At 43.1% G+C, this 19,098-nt stretch overlaps 2 protein-coding genes across 6 annotated transcripts; both read left to right on the plus strand.

The window, feature by feature from the left end:
• Positions 1–2,469: 2,469 nt before the first annotated feature.
• On the plus strand, positions 2,470–8,546 carry mazb (MYC-associated zinc finger protein b (purine-binding transcription factor)). Of its 2 annotated transcripts, none has more exons than XM_086194681.1 (7): positions 2,470–3,340; positions 3,494–3,644; positions 5,306–5,736; positions 6,254–6,501; positions 6,771–6,834; positions 7,475–7,646; positions 8,077–8,546. In XM_086194681.1, exons 1-7 carry the CDS (start codon positions 3,308–3,310, stop codon positions 8,418–8,420), a joined length of 1,443 nt encoding a protein of 480 aa, XP_086050807.1. In that variant the 5' UTR covers positions 2,470–3,307; the 3' UTR covers positions 8,421–8,546. The 2 variants fall into 2 exon arrangements, with proteins under 2 accessions (XP_086050807.1, XP_086050808.1); XM_086194682.1 differs by having other exon boundaries at positions 2,475–3,340; positions 5,306–5,412; positions 8,077–8,544.
• A 3,434-nt stretch (positions 8,547–11,980) lies between these two features.
• Positions 11,981–18,956, plus strand: tlcd3bb (TLC domain containing 3Bb). 4 transcript variants are annotated; one of them, XM_086194694.1, is made up of 8 exons: positions 12,693–13,389; positions 13,775–13,843; positions 13,956–14,156; positions 14,306–14,389; positions 14,742–14,967; positions 15,723–15,818; positions 16,775–16,884; positions 17,034–18,956. In XM_086194694.1, exons 3-8 carry the CDS (start codon positions 14,032–14,034, stop codon positions 17,299–17,301), a joined length of 909 nt encoding a protein of 302 aa, XP_086050820.1. In that variant the 5' UTR covers positions 12,693–13,389; positions 13,775–13,843; positions 13,956–14,031; the 3' UTR covers positions 17,302–18,956. The 4 variants fall into 4 exon arrangements, with proteins under 4 accessions (XP_086050819.1, XP_086050816.1, XP_086050820.1 ...); XM_086194693.1 differs by lacking the exons at positions 12,693–13,389; positions 13,775–13,843 and adding an exon at positions 11,981–12,269; XM_086194690.1 differs by lacking the exons at positions 12,693–13,389; positions 13,775–13,843 and adding an exon at positions 12,276–12,627.
• Positions 18,957–19,098: the final 142 nt, after the last annotated feature.

The following is a 19,098-nucleotide window of genomic DNA, read 5'->3' on the forward strand; positions in this document are numbered from 1 at the left end:
TGTGGAGGGGAGACAATAAAAGGGACATGCACAATCCTTGGTGATAATCTCACTGTTTGAAAGGAGCCACGGGCTGGACGTGTGTGAGGAAAAAGAAGAAGAAGAAGAAGAAGAAGAAGAAAAAGAAGAAGAATTAAAAGGACGGGTCTCGACTGAGCTGCTGTGGTGGTGCACCCTCTTGTGCCGGCGCAGCAGCAGTGACCGGAGCAGCCCGTCATCTCTGACAGTGTTTCCTGACATTGGTGCACATTTGCTGCTGAGGCCCAAAGGTTCTTTCTACCTTCTTGTGGGTTGTTAATTACTTGAAGGATGTTTAAATGAACTTTTTTTTGTTGTTGTCGTTGTTGTTTTGTTTTGTTTTTTTTTTTTTTATTTTAATCGGTTAAGAAGAAAAGAAAAAAAAAGATAATCACCCTGTTGTTTGTATGACTCAGAAACACCAGCTCAAGACAATTCCCTGTATAACCTACTACTTAATGCTTGGTTGGAATCTCAGTGCATGCATAAACTCCTTATATAAACTAAGACTGGTGGGTTTTTGGGGAGGCCTCGCCGTGGCAACGTGCTCATTCGTGTTGGGGGGAAACTAGTGTGGTCGTGTCTGTAGACGGGCTGTTGTCAGAGGTCGGCGAGGGTCTCAATTACTGCATCGCGTCTGGATGGAGAAACAAAATGGGCTCATCTGTGTTTTGCAGTTTTTCTGGGGGGCTGGGGGCGGGCGGGGGGTGGGTGGGGGTCTTTAATTAAATATTCAAATCAAGCCGTTCCAAGCTTGAGGAGGAGACGGACGAAGGGTCTTAACACATGTATTGGAAAAGATATGGGGTGCTTTAAAAAGTAATTTAAAAAAGATAATAAATTGATATTAACACATTAACTCGTCTTGATGTACTTTACTCAGATTACATCATTAATATTAAGTCTGTAATGGGACGACAACTGTCAATTAATTTATCACTTGAAACTCTACACTTTTGGTCCACTCTCTATAAAGAGAGGATTTGTTGTGTTTTGCCATTTCTTTATTGTCCTGAGGAGAATATATTTGGGTTTTGTGCAAGGACTGTATAAAAGAAGAGAGCAGATCATCCATTCTGAGCAGTGAAGCCATTGAAGAAGTTCCCCCAACCTGCATTCTTTCTACTAGCCAGCAGGGGGCGACTTCTGTGGAAGGTCAAAAAAGTATTTTGACTGAGTACAGAGTTGTAAAGGAATAAGTACCAAAAGCAAGAGATAAATTAGCATTTTTAAATGTCCGGTTCCCTCATCTTACAGTTGATTTTTTTTTATTTTTATTTATTCTTTTTTTTTTTACCGAGCTTTTGGTTTAAATGGCTGAAATAAGGTCAACAAAAAGTTGATTTATTTTACAGTTTCATTCGACGATATAAAAATACACCAGTAAATACTAGGCTCACTACTTTTGGAGCGTTTTCCTTTTTAAATATGGCGGATGCTAACGGTGGCTAGTTGGACCACAGATGTTGCTGTGGACATAAAACAGCTGTAACAGAAGGAGCACACAGCTAGTTGTGGTGACACTGAAATAATTCCGTTGTTCAGAGCATCGCTTTGTATTTCCTGTGATTAAGTGATGCTCGTGTGTGTTGAAGATTTCGCTGAACAAAATGTGTACGTCTCATAGACTTTTGTTTGCCAATAAGCTGATTTTCCTTTTGTCGAGGGATCAGTTTGATGCTGAGTTCCATGTTGGTTCACAAAAATCCCAGCAGCACACCTTGACAAAATTTAGCCAGGAATCTGCCTAGATGAGACAGGCATTTTTACATTTGTTTTTTTTTTTTTTTAATTTTACTATTGTTTTTTGATGTTGTTGTTGTTGTTTTTTACATTTGACCAAATGACTGATTGTAGAAGTGCAGATGAACTGATATTCTCTGCCTCCCAAAATGTAACAAGTCTAATTTTGTCCAACCAGCCGAGATATTTCATTGCCCATCATCTTAGAAAATTAAAAAAAGAAAGAGAAAATATTTGCATTTCAGAGGTGAAGCATCTTCAGATGACAAATTATTCAAATTCTTAATAAATGTGGTGAATAAAGGCCACTTATTTCACCTCTGGTTTCTTGATTGTTGAGATAATGTAGTGATACAGATTAATATTACATATTTATTGCAGAGGTTGTCATCTATTGTGTGTATCCTCAGCTGCTATTCGTCCTGTGTGCTATATCGGACTCTGACATCATTATTAAAGGCAGACTAGGAGGATCTCTGCGCACCGCCCTTTAAGACTCGTCTGTCATTTTGCCGTTAATGAAAAGTCATTGTGGCTGTTTTCTGTGGTGCAGGAGATCTGATCCAGCTGGCCCGAAGAAGAAAAACACGCACACACACCCACACACACACACACACTGTCGCGTATTTAGTGTCGGCCGAACCGCCCAGGAAGGAAGGGGAGAGGACAGCCTCCGCCGAGGGAGACGGAAATGAGAGGGGGGTGTTAGAAGAGGAAACTCTATCCCTTTAAGAGCAAGTGGGACATAGCGGTGCGAGAAAAGGAGAGGAGGGGGAGAAGAAAGAGGAATTAAAAAAGAAAAGGAAGAAAGAGACAGGGAGGGAGGAGGGAGAGCGGGCGATAAAAAAAGAAAGATGACATCCTCGCAGCTGAACGGCCGAGGTGGAGCGATAGGCTGCGGCCCGGCGAGAGCGCCGCTCGCCCCGGCCAGGGCTTGAATCCAACATCGAGGCTTCGACAAACACCCGATTGGCCTATCGGGGGAAATCGGAAAAATAGATTCATAAATTAAAATCAAAGCATGAGCTGCCGTGCTACCAGATACGTGTGTTATAACAAATATTTCTTCTCTTGTGTGAAAATGCATTTATTTCACGTAGAATGCTTGTTTTGTTGCTAACGCTGTTATATGCGATTTTGGAAAGCAGGTTAAGTGATACTGCGTTTTAGTTAGGCCACTGTTTAATTAAAGTTAAAAAAGCAAAGTGAGAGAAGAAGCAGGCCATTCTCGGACCCGGCCTCCGTGTGTGTGAGAGAGTGCGTGCGTGCGTGCGTGTGTGTGTATATGTGTGTCTGAGAGCAATAGCCAGCGTTTGGTAACAGCTGCGCGCGGTGGAGCCGACGGGCTTCCTCCATAAGAAGAACAACAGCTCAGCAGACTTTATTCACGTTTGTCAAGAACATCCGGACACCCGGCGCTTCTGCTGCAGGACAGCGCGACGGTGTGCGGCTCCAGCAAAGGTGGGCCGATGAAAACCATGCAAAGGTTGCTCTCTTCGATCTCAACCAGGAGCTGACTGTGTAATCTCCATCGCTGTGGCGCAAAATGGATGCTGCGTGGAGCAATTTTCTCTTCCAGGTAGGCTCGGCGAGCCATGGCCTCTTGTTTTCTACTCTGATTTGATAGATCTCAGTCAGGCCTCTGCAGCTCTTACATCTTGCGTTACAAGGTCTAGATAATGCTGTGACTTGTGTTTACTTTTTGGTGATGGCCTTCTACTTGCTTCTCCAGAATACTCCCACCCAAAACCAAGTGGAGGGAGGCCTCCAATCAGAGCTCATGCCAGTGCATACGAGTTCTCCCCAAACCCCACCCACAGAGCACATAGCACAGCCTCCTTCCACTGTGGACACCACTGCCCTCAGCGAGGAGCCCCTGCCTGGTGAGGGACCCTACACACAACACCACCTGTGGAGCTTAGAAATAAGTCAATCATCAGGAGACCACGTGGTACAAACCCACCCTCATTAGTTTGTTCTCCTGAATCTTTAAACTGATCTCAGTTTGGAGTTTTCTTTGAACTTTGCCACAGGCAAATTCAAATTTAACCGACTATGTACTGGCATCGAATACGCAGTATTGTCACATTAACGTCGCAAAATAACAAATTCATTTTTGATTTACTTCTATGAAGAAAAGTGTGTCGTGAATAATTAACGCAATTAACCGTGCCCTTGACCCTTGACCCCACATGCAGATTTATCTTGTAAATGGAGGTGTGTGTGTGAGTGACCAAAGGAGGGCAGCAAAACGCCTCGGCTCCATCTTTTCTGCTGGAAATGAAAAGAAGAAGATTTTTAACCCCCTAAAATGTATCTATGTGTTAATTCACGCATTTCCCCAAATGTATTTGAATTTAGAATGCTGCAAAACTCGATGTGATGAAGCTAGTTTAATTATAAACATGTAATTAATTAGATAATTACTTTAATAGATTGACAGCTCTTGTTAAAATACGCACTTGCGTTATTTTTGTTGTTACTTACTTAATGGCATGTGAACATGTTAATAATGCTCAAACATGAAATGCGAAGAAGTGTACTATGGATAAAACATCAGTACATATTATTTATGGTGCGCCAGATTATTCAGCAATCGTTGTTGTCGAGCAGCGAAGACAACAACTCCCACAATTCCTTTAGACATCACATTGTTACAACAGCATTTTCTTTGATTGAGAGACCCTTAAATTATTAAGAAATAATAAGAAAGGGCATTTCAGTTTTCAACCAAACCAGATTCAGACGGCAAATTGAGTAGTTTAGGACTATGGAACAGAATAAAATAGAAAGCAGTTATTTTATTCTGCAAAATACAGCGACATTGGTTATTGCCGCCCCTGTTTTGTGAATAAAGTTTAAAAACAGAAATTGAAAAACACAATAAAAAGTAAGATAAAGATGAGAAAATCCCCTTATTTCATTTATTTGTATTTTTTTATTAATGAACAAAAAGATGCCAAAATTCGATCACTTCCAGCCCATCAAGTGTGAATATTGACTGATGGTGAACTGAATATACTTTGTTTTTTACGTGTTCTGACAAACTGATATAACAATTGACATTGAACTGGACTCTTCATAGGCTTTTCATCGGACATTTGATAGGTCAGACTGTCGGTTCATTGAGAAAAGGACTCAGCAGTAATGAAAGTTATTATTAGTTTTGGCCTTTGGTGTTTGTGTGTGTGTTTTTTCTTTTCTTTTTTAGTTATTAGTACTTAATCTGCTTGGTAATTAGCCCCTTACAAGTTTTCAGAGGCCAGGACATCTTCATTTTTATTTTTTTTTAATCCAACCATACTGTATGATGATGTATGATGAAACTGAAAGCTTTGATTCATGGTGGTATTGGTGAAATTTGCGCAAAAAAAAAAAAAAAAAGAAGAAGCAAGGAAACCTTTGGCATTTTTCCTGATTGAAATATTGATCAGTCTTATAGTTTTGAATAGAAAGTTTATTATTAAAATACAGAAAACAAGATTGCTGTCCTTTTAATCTAATTATTTCCCGTCTGTCTTTTGTCCCGCCCACTCTGGTCCAGTGAAGCCAGTGTCTCGGCCGACCCGCGTGCCCCACATCTGTGCCATTTGCAACAAGCAGTTCAAGAACAACTACAACCTGCGGCGGCACCAGTCGGTCCACACAGGGGTACGCATGAAGGACAGGGCCAGAGAGCAGGCGGAGGGGGCAAAGGAGGGAGCAGCTGGCCAGGTGGCAGTGGCAGTGGCGGTCCCGTCGGCGATGGCGGTGGGGGCCGGAGGGAGGGCGGAGAGGACCACTGTTCCCCTCTCCCTGCTACACCTCTCTGCTCCTCCCCCTCTCGCCCCTCCCGGCGTGCTGGCGGGGGCCCAGCAGCCTCACCTGGGTAGTCAGGATGGTGAAGGGGTTGCCATGCCAAATGTAATGGCTAGTGTTAACCCCCATGCTCCGCCTCCTGCTGCTGTCGTCATGGCCACAGGGGCGACAGTACAGGTGGGTCAGGGCCTTGTGGAGATGGCTGTTGTCAACCCCGAACCTTCAAGCATGTTGTTTCTTAAGCTGCCTGGCTGCAGGGATTGATGAGCCATCCAGCGTTACTGATTGAGACTAGCACGCGGTGTCTGTACGCCACCTCTGTCTTGCGTTTATCGTCAATTTAGGGTAATAAGGGACCATTCCAATCTCTGCCAATGGTTCCCTGGCTGAAGTTTGAGAAACATGTGCTAGAAGCCCCCCTCCCCTCCCCCTCCCCCACCACGCTCCCCTGCATGATCTCTGCAACACTAGCACCTCCAAAGACTTTTTATTAGCTGGAATTTTTAACCGTCAGAAATATTTGGCCACATGGGAAAACATGCAGCCTTTTGATACTAATCATTTAGAATTATTTTTAAATGTGTGAATTTTGGTTTTGCATGGTTTCAACGAAAGACTAATTCTGTTTGGAAAATATTTCCCATCTGAACTCTGTTTATACGGCTGTCTTTTTTTTCTTCTTTTTTTTTCTCAGCGGCCATCAAACCCGAACCCAAACCCAGTGAGGAAGAACCACGCCTGCGAGACGTGTGGGAAGGCCTTCCGTGATGTCTACCATCTCAACCGCCACCGTCTGTCCCATTCGGATGAGAAGCCGTTCTCCTGTCCCATCTGTCAGCAGCGCTTCAAGAGGAAGGACCGCATGAGTCATCACGTGCGCTCCCACCAGGGCGGTGTGGAGAAACCCTACGTCTGCCCCCACTGCAGCAAGGCCTTCTCAAGGTTATAACCTAGATAATTCCGATATTGTTCGAAGTTTAATAACACAAATAGAGCCACACAAGCAGTTCACACAGCTGTATGTGTTCTTGAATATCTACACTGAATTTAATCTCAGTAAATTTGTTCCAGCGTCCTCAGGGAAGGGTTTCTCATCTGACAACTTTCCCAACAATCAAACGGACCTTTTTAAAGAACACATATATGAATTCAATTGATGAAAAGATGAAGCATTTGCTGTCCTGATGTGTTCGCTTCCTTTCCCTCTGAAGGCCCGACCACCTCAACAGTCATGTCAGACAGGTGCACTCCTCGGAGCGACCCTTCAAATGCCCGGTAAAGCAAATTTATACTGTTTAATATCTTTACGTCATCCTTTTACAGTCTGTTTACATCGACGACAGTGTAACAGTTACCCCTCATTTCCACGTAGCTTTGTGAACTAACGCGAGCTGAACGAGGGTCCAGTCATTGTTGTGGGGTCATTCTCCACCATCTCTAATTTATTAGCAAAGCCTCTTCTTTTATGCCTTTTTGATTCTGTATTTGCATCAAGCACATTATAAAAAGTCAACTTTGCTCTGAATTTCAGAGAAACTGCGGGCAGTGTGCTAGCAAAAACATGTTAATAGGCTACAAGTTAGCCAATGTTGCTATCTCTAGTGCTCCATGGGTATATTCCACAGGACTGGGAGGGAAAATGCTAATCGAGATGTTTCAATTCATTCTCAAAAAACATGCATTTCCTTGACTTGAACATTGGGGGGTTTAATCCATAAGTCAAAAGGAATCATCTGACAATGAGGCTTTAAAGTCAACAGCCTCAAGCGAAGATCAGCACCGAGAATAAAACCGCAGAAACAGTTCTAAGTTGTTTACAGTAGCTGCTTATGTCACTGTGCTAGGTGATCGCTAGAGAGAACACACTCACGCGTGTTTTCCTCCAGGATTATTCAGTGATTCCCTGTTGTTTCAGACCTGTGAGTCCAGCTTTGCTACGAAGGATCGTTTGCGAGCTCATATGATTCGTCATGAGGAGAAGGTCCCGTGCCACATCTGTGGCAAGCTCCTGTCCGCTGCTTACATCACAGATCACATGAGGGTGCACAACCAATCACAACACCATGCATGTCATCTCTGTAACCGCAGTGAGTACACGTGCAAATGCAGAATATTTTCAGCCACACGGGGGCGGTGGAAGCAAATTGTTGATATAACGCTGACATACCATCATATTTCACATTGCTAATGTGTTGCCCAGTATTGATGTACTCATATTTGAATCTGTAAATGTGGTGAATGTAAGTTCCCCCTCTGTCATCTGAGGGAAATGGGACCGTAACCTACCTACTGAACATCAAGTTGTGTTGAACAAACTAGTGACTGAGACTTAAAAGTCATTAGGGAAGTGTTTTCTGATGTTATAAATGACGTGAGACGTAGGCTAATTTTTCTTGATTGCATTGCAATTTAGCTTGTCTTAAGAACCAGTTGTCGCCCCCCCCCCCCCCAGTAAGTTTAAGGTACTTCTCTGAAATAATACTCCCCATTTTCTCCCCAACTATCTTCACCCATCAGGCTTCACTACACTGACGTACCTTCGTGTCCATGCCCAAAAGCACCACGGCCAGGAGTGGAAGGACAGCCCTGGGGGTTTTGGCGGCACAGCATCAGGCGGAGTACTTGTCTGCCACTTATGCGGAGTCCATTGCAAGACACCCACCCAGCTTCAGGGGCACATGGGTACCCACAGCACCGGTCAGGGTGCCCCCAGCCCCATCACCTCTAATGTAGCTGCCAGCAGCTCTGTTTCCCTTAGCAACATGGTGACAGCACCCACTGTCTATGTCACCGGTAACACAGTGGTAGACCTGCTTGTCACAGACTGCTCTAGCATCGCAGCGCCTCAGCCTCACAGTTAGCGATCGAGAGGTCAGCAGTTACGACCTCGGTCCCTTAACAGAGGGCAAGGTTAGAGACGGTTGAAGTTGCGTGTAGATGCTGATTGTGTTTCAGTTATTGGTAAAGGTGGGGTTGGGGTGGCGGGTGTGTGTGTGTGTGTGTGGGGGGGGGGGCGTTTACACCATTTAAAGCTGAAGGGCAGTTTCACCTCAGAGCTGCAGAGCAGTGGCGTCAGAAAAAAAGTGAAAGATGAAGTGTAATGAAGTCACATTTGGCTGGGTGACATTGACAGAGGGACTTATTAGCTGCAATAGGTTCATCGACACTAATGTGGATGTGTCGTCTGAATAATCCCGAATGCTCTCGTGCATTTAAGACTTGGATGAAACTGTGGTATTATGAGCATCTACTGTATTACTCTCCTCTCTCTGCCCCTCCCCTCGACCCCTGGCATTGGCTGCTCTCTCTGCAAGTACTGTATATCTCACACCAGCTCTGATCTTACCTCCATTTTGCAGCTCACTTACTAAGAATCCTAATGGCTTTGCGTTAAAAAGTAGAAAGAATAGCTCTGAGAAATCCCTAACGAAGGGTGTGTGTGTGTGTGTGTGTGTGTGGGAGGGGAGAGGAGAGGAGAGGAGTTGTGTGTGTGTGTGTGTGTGTGTGTGTGTGTGTGTGTGTGTGTGTGTGCGTGTGCGCGTGTGGAGGGGGGGTGTCTGAGAAACACTTTAGAAAGGACGTGTGGTGGTGTGTGCAAGTCAGGGCTTCTCTAGCATGTTAGCTTGTTTGTTCACAAAATCAACATTTGATTTTGCAAAGCTGTACTGCTACTTTATCAGTTTTCTAGACGGCTGTTAAATAGATCAGGACAAGAAGTACGGCATTGTGGGATGTACTTGTTCATTTAAAGGTACAGAGGTAGAGTTGTATTCAGGAGTGTCAAGCACCTTAAATTGTAATTGTTCGGTTCAGCGAGGATCAGAAGTTGGTTTGAAATGTCTTGGATTTTCCGAGTCTTCCTCTCTGAGTCTGGCCATGGGAAAACAAAAAAAAAACATAAGAGAAAAGAAAAGAAAAATAACTGCTAATCAAAACTTCAGCTTCTAACATGGCCATTCTTGCACCCGAAAACTACCTTTTTGCATGATAACAAGCTAGCACAGTCACGCTTATCGCTGGGAGCTGTCATAACAAAAATAAAACTTTTAGCGGTTCCACTAAATTAGTTGGCTGTGAACAATAATATTTACAAAAGCGTTGATTTTTTTTTTTATTAAAAAAAAAAGAGTAGTCGGCCATTCATTTGATTGTAACTGTCATTGCCATTGTACTTTTTGTTTTCTCTATGTATCAGTCCAATGATTGAAACTTATGCATTAGATTTAGTCTGTATAGCACCTGAACGCGAGTCATTATTGTTTTACATTAATCACGTGAAGAATGGTCACTCGTCTGTTTGGTATTTTCGGTTGCTTTCATTTCTATTGTGCGAGACGCGGTGTTGAGAAAGGGCTCATGATGTCATACGACAGGTGAATAAGTACCACGGGACGTTGACGACACCACTTCGTATGCTGTAAACAAATTCTGGTTTTGTACTGGAGTGCTTTTTTTTTCCAGTTTTGTGTGAATATGTTACCTTGAAATTTGTAGTTGTTTCTTTCTTCCTTTTTTTTTTTTTTCGTTGGAAATGTGTTCTTCCTGTTGAGAAAAGTAGTGATTTATTAAACATTAATTTTAGGTTTCCTCCATTACACTAAGAAGAAAAAAAAATAATACCTCTACTCTAGGATTCTGTACAGCTCTTGTGATACATCTTAATGCCTTATCGTACTCAACTGCATTTTAATTCTTTTATGATGAAATATTTCAAATCTTAGTCATGGATTCATTAAGAATATTAATGGGATGTATTTATATTTATATTTTTATATTTCTCAACAGTATGCATGTCCAAACGGTTGTTAGAGCAAAAAAAATAAATAAATAATGAAAAAAAAAAATCATTGATGCTTACTACAGTCATGAATATTATGTTATTTTGTAGATGAAGTAGAGATCATGTTATTATTTTGTAATTTGGAAAATTTAAAGTAAAATGAGTAAACAGGTATTGTGTTGTGTGCTGATCTGTTGCCGCATCCAGGTGATCGACGCTGACAGCGGTTTAGAAACCGGACAACAAACCAAATAGACTCTTCTCGAAGGATGTCGGACGGTGTGATGTAACGTCACCGTTATTCTGCCACCAGCAAAACAAGTTAACAGACTTTTTTTGTTCTAAGAAAGAATCAATTGGAAGGGTAGCGTTCTGATGTCAGCTTTTTGTTTTGTTGCTGTTATCAGAGACGAGGCTTCTATCAGGCCGCGTAACGCCGCTCTCACGCTTTGATTCAGTAGCTACGTTTCTAACGTTTCACAGTCAATAAAGGAAATTTGCCCTCTTCAATAAATTTACCATAAATTGACAGGATGTGCTCATTATTTGTTTGCATAGGCGTGCAAAGATCACTCCTGCTAGGTGACGTCTGATGAAATACACCACTTTACTCCAGTGTTCGATCACACGCACGCGCACACACAGCTAGGAGTAAGCATTAACAGACTGCAGACAGACAGCAGAGACTTGGTGTGTGTTGAGTAAGCAGCACAGCACTTAAACCTGACAGGTTTATTCCCGGCTCTTATTCTTTTATTATCACTGTTATGTATCACATAATCCAAAAAAAAAAAAAAGACAACCGTGAGCTTTTTGTCCTCGTAAAAGCTTGACATCAAAAACACTAGAGAATCAAATTTTCCACATATTTGTATTTGAAGAATTTAATTTTATAAAGTAGATTATTAATTACAAATCCCTAAATCTTAAAGATGGACCAGTGTTAGAAGATACTTGAGGGAACTTTTTGAAGTACGTTGTTTTGCTTCTTTTGTTTACAGAGTTTTACACGGATTGACACTAAATTTGACTCAAATTAAAAAGTTAAGTTTTTCGCACAAACTCTTTGCACAGTCAAGAAACTCACAAACGGTCGAAAGGGTCAAATCCTGCTGTTTTGATGAGAACCTGTCTTGTGCAACACAACCAACCAGAAAACATTCATTTGAATGCAAACTGAGTGTGCAGAACTTTGGGTCAGCTACTTCCACAGACTTGCTAAAATTATAATAGAATTCTTTTCAGGAAATTAACAATCATATAACATGTTTGCTTGCTTTTTGTGTTATCTTTTTAAATACAGCTATTCGTTTTAATTTATTGAAGTACTTTAAAATGGGCCTGTGTCTGAATGGTGCTAAATAAACCGGCCTTGCCTGGCCTCTACACATGTTGCCAGTTGCCAAGTCACTGTCACATTTTGACTTAAGGGTTGACTGTCAGGTTTGAATGATGAACGTTGATTGTCATGTGATAGGAGAGCCGTCAAAGCATGTCAAAGTTTGCACAGTCAGCACACAATCCAAAGCCACACTCTTTCATCATGTGCGTCTGACCTGCTGCTCCATCCAAAGGTCAAATGAGACGTCGGAGATAAACGCCTGAGAATTTGCAGACACAAAATTGCGTTGCTGGAGGGAATATTTTAATTAAATCACCTTACAGACATGCAAGGAGAATTTTCAGAGAATGTTGCAAAACCAGCGGCTGGATATGTGACCACCTTATGATTCCTTGCATTGAAACAACAACAACAACAACAACAACAAAAACTAAACTCAATTTTTGCGAAATGCAGCCTAGTGACTGGTGCAAATCTCTCATCATGACACGAGCGGATGCTTGGACCTGTCGGAACTAGCAGGCGCAGCGGTCCACCACAGTGTTGAGTCAACGTCGCATCTGCGAGGCTGAGGCAGCGGCATCTCAGGTCTGCTCTGCTGCTGCCAGACACATGAAATGACATAGCGACTGGACCAGCTAACGCTACTCCGACATCTGGATCGTGTCGTGCAAACTGGCTTATCGTTGCTTCGATGTGTTTCAATTAGACATTTGTTTAAGCTGCCTTGATCGCAGGCTATTGACCGATGCGCTCAGTAAGCTGTCCTCACGTAGATTTCGATCAAACTTGCTGCAAGCTAGCTCGCTGCCGCTACCCTTCAGACATTGAAGTGGCCACATAAACATGCGGATCATCGAGGCGGAGACCCCCGGGACATCTTTATACGCTTTCTGTGGAATACGGGTGTCTACTGGCCGCTGACTGGACTGTGCCGAGTCTCTGTGTAAATGTTGAATATTTTTTCATCGCTCTAAACATGTGTAAACTCCATTCTGTTAGCCATGATCAGCGTTCACGGGGTCGGTTAGCTTAGCTGCTATTGCTAACTGCTACAAACAAATAACACGCTAGCAAATCAGGTTAACGTCATCGAAACGTTGCCACGAATGGGTGATAGAAAGATGGGGCAACGGCATAGTCAGATATCACTTGCCGTGTATTTGGTGTCACATTTCCACTGACTGTCGTTATGTAAATATCAGAATGAAACGTTTGGTAACTAATGCTCAGCCAGCGGTGACTTGCTGCTAAAGTAGAGAGAGGAGCTAACGCTAGCTAGCGCTTCTAGCGTCATTGTTAGCAGGAGATTCGCCAGCCCAGACAGTTGGTCATGCGTACCCCTGGGGATGGCATTTAGCACTATTGTCTCTGCTCAGCGCATACTTAATTGTTAGTTATTGCATGGCTGGATTTTTCCCCGTTAACAACCGTATTACAATATGATAATATACCGTGTTAGCTTAGACTCTCTACTGTTATTATTGGTTTAATTAGTTGCCGTTTGATAGAAACAGTACGGTCACTGTAGTGCTACTTAACGGCATGCGTTAACCAAGAATATGTGACATAGTGCAGTCAAAGTTGCTGAGCTAGCTTGAATAATAGTTAATAGTGGGCAAGGTCGGAACTAATACTGGGATGGTAATGTTAACCTACAACCACCCTCTGCTTATTCAGTCTGCTAGTTACCCTCTAAAGCCCGCAGGTAAAGGTAACATTAGCTAACAGGGTTGCCCGTAACTGGAGCGCCAACATCTCATTCTTATATCGATACTTTAAAATAGCGCATTGCGTATTTTGCTTATGGATTTCAACTTTTTAATGAGTCAGCTAGGCTAGTGTAAGCAAACTGGGGAAAAAAACCCGCATGCCATCACCACATGGTTGCCCCCTGAATAAATGGTGAAGTGACCGGGGCTTACAATGTCATCAGATAGACAGCATGCTGCCCAAAAGGTTCCTTCAGCCATTTATTACCGTGCTCTGCATTTGTCTCCCTGCCCTCTGTCCTCTTGCACTTTTCTAACTAATTGCATTAAGATCTGATACATCTTCCCTATATTCCATATCATCATTGTGCTTGTGCAAAGACTTTGGCTGACAGCATTGCACTGCCACGTCTATTGGACATCCACTGCGCGTTTTGGGTTTTTATCTTAGTAAGTGCAGCCAAATGCATACGCATGGGAGTTGCCACTACTAGTCAGATCAATATGAACTGCGTATTCACAGTTTGACGCTCTGTGTTTCGTGATGTTTTTTTTTCCCCAGGGAGGAGAAAGCGACAAATCTCAAGGACCAGTTTGCCTGCTGAACTTTAAGCCTCTCAGACAGACCTCCAGGGACCATGCTGACCATCTTAGCTGCTGGATCTGTGTTCTTTCCAGGCCTCTTCCTTCTGTCCAAACAATGCCTGAAGTCCATCCCAGCGCTGAGGTGGAGCGAAGGAGACGCAGTCATCGTGTCTGCCAGGTGAAATTTATATCTGATCTGTTGCGTCTGGATTTTTCTTATTCAGAATATTATTTCCTGCTGAGGGTTTGGGGTTGCATTGTGTCTGCATTCAACTTTTAATGACACTCGCTCATGGGAATGCATTATTTGTTTGCTTGACACTCCAGGTTGGTGTCGTCGGTCCAGGCAGTCATGGCTTCCTCAGCTGGCTACATTATTGCTTCGTCTTGCGATGACATCATTGAGGACCAGTGAGTCAAGAAACACTCATCAGAATTTTCTCCAGCCGGTTCCATCAGTCTGTTCTTGTTTGTAAATGGAATTCTAAAGACTGTTTATTAGGTTGTTTTTTTTTTAGCTGATTTTTAATACATTGATTAATATAAAACAAATTAGCTTTCATAAACAGTTTTTAGATCAGCTGTCCCTGATTCTTTTCCCTTTGTGAAGTGCTTCAAGCTTAAATTTGACTTCTGATTGCTAAAAAAGAAATACTTTCCTGAGCGAAGTCACTGCCTTGTATTAGTGTCCTATCATACCTTTGCTGGTATACTTGAAGTCATTTTTGGGTTTAAGAACCATCTTTGTTTCCTCTCCTCACAGGCACTGGTTGACCAGCACTTACATTATGTTCGCCGTTCCCTACTTCGTGTACGACATCTACGCAATGTTCATGTGCTACTGGTACAAGCTGAGGGTCAAAGGGCACGAGGAGGCCTCAGCGGCACCCCAGCATATGGGCACTGCTCTGATGAGCTACTTGCGTCGCGAGTTCCTCATGGTGCTGCACCACGTTGTCATGGTCACCGTCTGCTTCCCTGTCTCCGTGGTAACTGTCAAACATTGCTCTTTCTGTTGGGTTGGAGTGAAGCGCTGCTTTATCTGCACCCTCATATCATATTTTGATCATATTTTAAGGGACAAAGCCAGTTTTTCAAATTCCTCAACTTAGATTCCTCAATGTCTCAGAATGTTGATGTATGTATGCTATATGTTTCTTCTAAGGTTGCAATAATGGATAACTCCCTCGAAATAATATTAATCTCAGAATATTTTAATAACGCTTAATTTTTGTCAAGTAAGTAGTGTGAAATGTGCTGGTTCCAGACGTTTAAATGTAAGGATTTGCTGCCTCTCTCTCTTTTTTTTTTTGTGGCCATTTATGGCAAAAAAATTTAAGGGGACAAAACAGGTAACCTCACCTAAACATCCCCTCAGGCTCTGGGAAAGCATTCAAAAGCAATTCTTTAAACATTTCTTGACATCTCATAGGCTTAATGATTTTTTTAATTATTATTAATCATGAAAATAATCACTTTAAAGGCGGGAAAATGAACATGTGGGGGCGGGCAGTCGTCGGTAAAATTTACGAATCGAACGCAGTTGCAGAAATATTAAAAAAGACGCCTGCAACGTTTAGTTACATTTTGGAAAAGAGAGAATTTAATCCAGCACTTGTTGACTTTTAGCAAAACTTCCATTTACAGTGCGGTTAAATTCTTGCGAGTCAGCTGTCAGCGCCTGCAGCTGAACAGAAGGTAATTGTTTTCTAGACCACTGATCAACTTCTCTGTCTCCCTCTAGTTTGTGCGACAAGGAAAGGGCGATTATTTCCAGGGCATCATGTTCATGGCAGAGCTCAGCACTCCATCTGTCTGCTTAGGAAAAATACTCATCCAGGTAAGTGCCTTTGTTCCGCCTCACAGGAGATTACCGTAGGTTGTTGCATGAGGTGTGGTGTCACACTCAATTTCTTCTGCTTTCTCTACTTCGTTTGTCCCCCCCACCTTTTTTTTTTTTTGTCGTTCGATGGAGAACGCATTTCCCAGCATTCGGCTTGTTCACGCACATCTGCACCATCAGAAAGTCACTCATCGGTAAAGCCCATTATAGGAGCTGCACCCCTTAGTTTATTAAACCTTTTAGAACCTCCATTGCTCTCTGCCCCCCCCCCCCACACACACACACACACACACACACCCTCACTCCCCCATCTGAGGCTCCCACAGCTGTTAGCCTCTCAATATAGCCCAGAGTATTTAGAATGGATATTCAGCAGATACAATATCAACGTGTCCTTCTCCCCTCTGTCACCCACCAGCCGCTCCCTCCCGTCCCCGACAGCGGTGCACGTGACCCTTTGGATAAACAACATCGTGCTAAAAGCTGCTGCACCGTAGCGCCGCCGTCTTGTACCTATAGGATCCAAACAAAACAAAACAAAAAAAACCCCAATGGTTTATATTGATGGGATGATGCGCAAATCAGGGATATGAGACAAGTGAATGGGTGAAATGGAAAGCTTTGCAAGGAAATGCTTGCGAGGGTCTTCTCAGCGTTATCTCGCAGCAGCAGGTCCTGATAAGTTTAGTCAGCTGCTGTAAACAAGTGAGGGGCTGAATATTCACACACACACTAACCTGTAGAATCCAGTCCAGCATGGCTCCCCGTGCTCTCCTCTTCAGGTCCTGCAGATAGTATTAACAAGTATAATAATGGTGGTAGCAGTTGTAGTAATATGACACGGCAAACAAGATTAACACCGTCAGCTTTCACCCAGCTCTACTGCTTTGCTTCCTTTCTCCCTCTTTCTCTCTTGACTTCTCCCTCCCTTTTTTTTTTCTTCTCGCTCTCAGTACAAACAGCAACACACTCTCCTGCACAAAGTGAATGGGGCTCTTATGCTGATCACTTTTTTCATCTGTCGAGTCCTCCTCTTCCCTTACCTCTACTACGTCTATGGAAGGTATGTCTTTCTTTCTTTCCATCTCTGATTTCTCATGTTCTGCACTCTCGCTCAGCCCGGGTCAGAAACGTGCACATTGTTTGGATTATGGAATGTTTCAAACTGGGGTTTATTCGGATTCTTCATGTCTCCCCCTCCTCTGGATTCAGGTACGCATCCATTCCGTTCCACATGGTTCCTCTGTCGGTGCCCTGGCACTGTAACCTCGGAGCTGCTCTGCTCATGGCCCCCCAGCTCTACTGGTTCTCCCTCATATGCAGGGGCGCTCTACGACTATTCACAGGCTCCTCCCGCTCTCAGAGACCGCGCGCGCCCACGGCCACCGCCAAGGAGAGCCAGACGGATGGCAACGCACTGCCTCAACCCGCCAACGGCTACAGCACGCGCTCCACAGAGCCCGAGCTGGCCACTCACTGAGAGGAGTGGAGCGGAGGGTGGGGAGGGAGGGCAAGAGGGCGAATGTACCATTGAGTATGTAACAGAGAGGAAGTTAGGAGGGGGAAAAGTAGCAATATGAAGAAAGCTACAGACGATGGCCTCAAATAGCGCTTCAGTCTTTGTGGGCAGCTGCTTTGCCGCTGGCCTTCAAGAACTTTAGCTTCTCAGTTTGTAGGAATCAAAAGGGGCGTTAGTGCACTCAGTATTTAATGATGTCATCAGGCACTGTGACAGAAAGGATCATGCACTCACCTGAGAGGAATTTGCCTGGATGTTTAGCAAGCGTAGGTTCCCTCATGTAGATCAAATTCAGTCCTCTCTGCCTCATGACCCAGGCAGAGCAGGAACATAGGAATGTATTATATTGTATGTTAGTACATTTGCTGTAGATGGGAGGCCTGATTCAGTTTAGTAATGAAGAAGACCTTCAAAAAAGGAAAAAAACAAACAAACAAACAAAAAAAAACCCCGGCTAAGCAGTATTTTGACTTGTTCGTGTTTATTATCTGTATCCTCTATGTAGTCACTGTCACTCTAACAAAAATGTAACCAACCTGCAGACTGACTCATCTTTAGAAGGGAGATAATCTCATAAGACTGTATTCTGCTGCCTTATCCCCCCCCCCAATTCTTTGCAATTTCTTTACCTTTTTATTTATGTTAAAATTTTTGGAGAAGGAAGAGGCTTTCCTCAGACAAAAAAATGTGACGGGTGTACATAGCCGATGTAAAATTGTCCTCATTTCCACGTCAGTATTAGGGCAGTCCTGATTTTAATTTTTTTTTTTGGAAGTGTTGCACCTCATTGTGTACGGAAGCAGAGAAAGGTTTTAATTGCAGTACGTCAAATTATAAACTTGTTTTAACGAGGGGATTCCTGGGAGAAGAGGGCATTAGTTGTCCAATTGTTCTGCGATAAGTTAATTAACTGGTAGTAATGGGTTATAATTTCATTATGATAACATTATCCCATTATAACCAGTTGATTTATCCCATTAACACAAAGCGGCAAGAAAATGTTGCGCATGTTTGTCCTTTCCCTGCATCCATAGTTCTCCATCAGTGACATCTCAGCATTAAGAAAAAGAGGAACCGCGTCAGTTGTCAGTTTTCCAGCTTCACGTAGCCCTCAACCCTCCAGCATCGCTTCTTCTCTCAGTGTAGATACGACTTCATTCCATTTACTGGTGTCACAAAAGTGTTCTGGCATTTTCCAACAAAGTGACGCACAGTAGCAGTCACTGTAAAAGGAATTTGTGTTTTGGTTATTTGTGTCTGTTTTTTTTTTGTTTTTTTTTTTAGTTTGGTGCTGAACTGATTCTCAAAAAAAACCAAAAACATTCGATTGGCTAAAGTTCTTTTTTTTTTAAATTTTTTTTTAAGGGACTTGCAATGTTGTCGTTCGAAGGGAATCAGGAGGAAAACCCCTGTTGCGGGAAGCGTTCCCTCGTGATCACGTGTCCGCTCTAATTTTTTTCAACTGTGGTTGTTGAAGCCTTCTGCATTGTACGAATTGATCGTTGAGCCATTAATTTGAGCCACAGGTTCTATGAACCTTCTATGAACAAACTGGCTTGATTTATCATTTTATGTTCGTTTGAAAGCAGCTACACTGTTCTGGAAGTGGGTCAGGGGGTGGGGTCGGGAGGGTGAGGGGGTGGGACGGGGACAAACAAAAACAAAAACAAAAACAAAACAACAAAAGCTCAGAAACCATCAAGACAGGGCAGCGTGTGCCAAAACTTGTGGACTACTGTGGGCATGTCGAACACAGAG

The sequence above is a fragment of the Aulostomus chinensis genome, chromosome 23, assembly GCF_037954235.1.
Source record: "Aulostomus chinensis isolate RoL2024-O1b breed Wild chromosome 23, RoL_Achi_v1.0, whole genome shotgun sequence".
NCBI lineage: Eukaryota > Metazoa > Chordata > Actinopteri > Syngnathiformes > Aulostomidae > Aulostomus > Aulostomus chinensis.

What these genes read in the sequence shown, in the direction of transcription:
- tlcd3bb (XM_086194693.1), top strand. Translation starts at nt 14,032, where the DNA reads ATGCTGACCATCTTAGCTGCTGGATCTGTGTTCTTTCCAGGCCTCTTC. An exon ending in GCAGTCATCGTGTCTGCCAG is followed by an intron (nt 14,157 to 14,305) that starts GTGAAATTTATA and finishes TTGACACTCCAG; the next exon opens with GTTGGTGTCGTCGGTCCAGG. An exon ending in GATGACATCATTGAGGACCA is followed by an intron (nt 14,390 to 14,741) that starts GTGAGTCAAGAA and finishes CTCTCCTCACAG; the next exon opens with GCACTGGTTGACCAGCACTT.
- mazb (XM_086194681.1), top strand. Translation starts at nt 3,308, where the DNA reads ATGGATGCTGCGTGGAGCAATTTTCTCTTCCAG. An exon ending in TGCAGCAAGGCCTTCTCAAG is followed by an intron (nt 6,502 to 6,770) that starts GTTATAACCTAG and finishes TTCCCTCTGAAG; the next exon opens with GCCCGACCACCTCAACAGTC. An exon ending in AGCGACCCTTCAAATGCCCG is followed by an intron (nt 6,835 to 7,474) that starts GTAAAGCAAATT and finishes CTGTTGTTTCAG; the next exon opens with ACCTGTGAGTCCAGCTTTGC.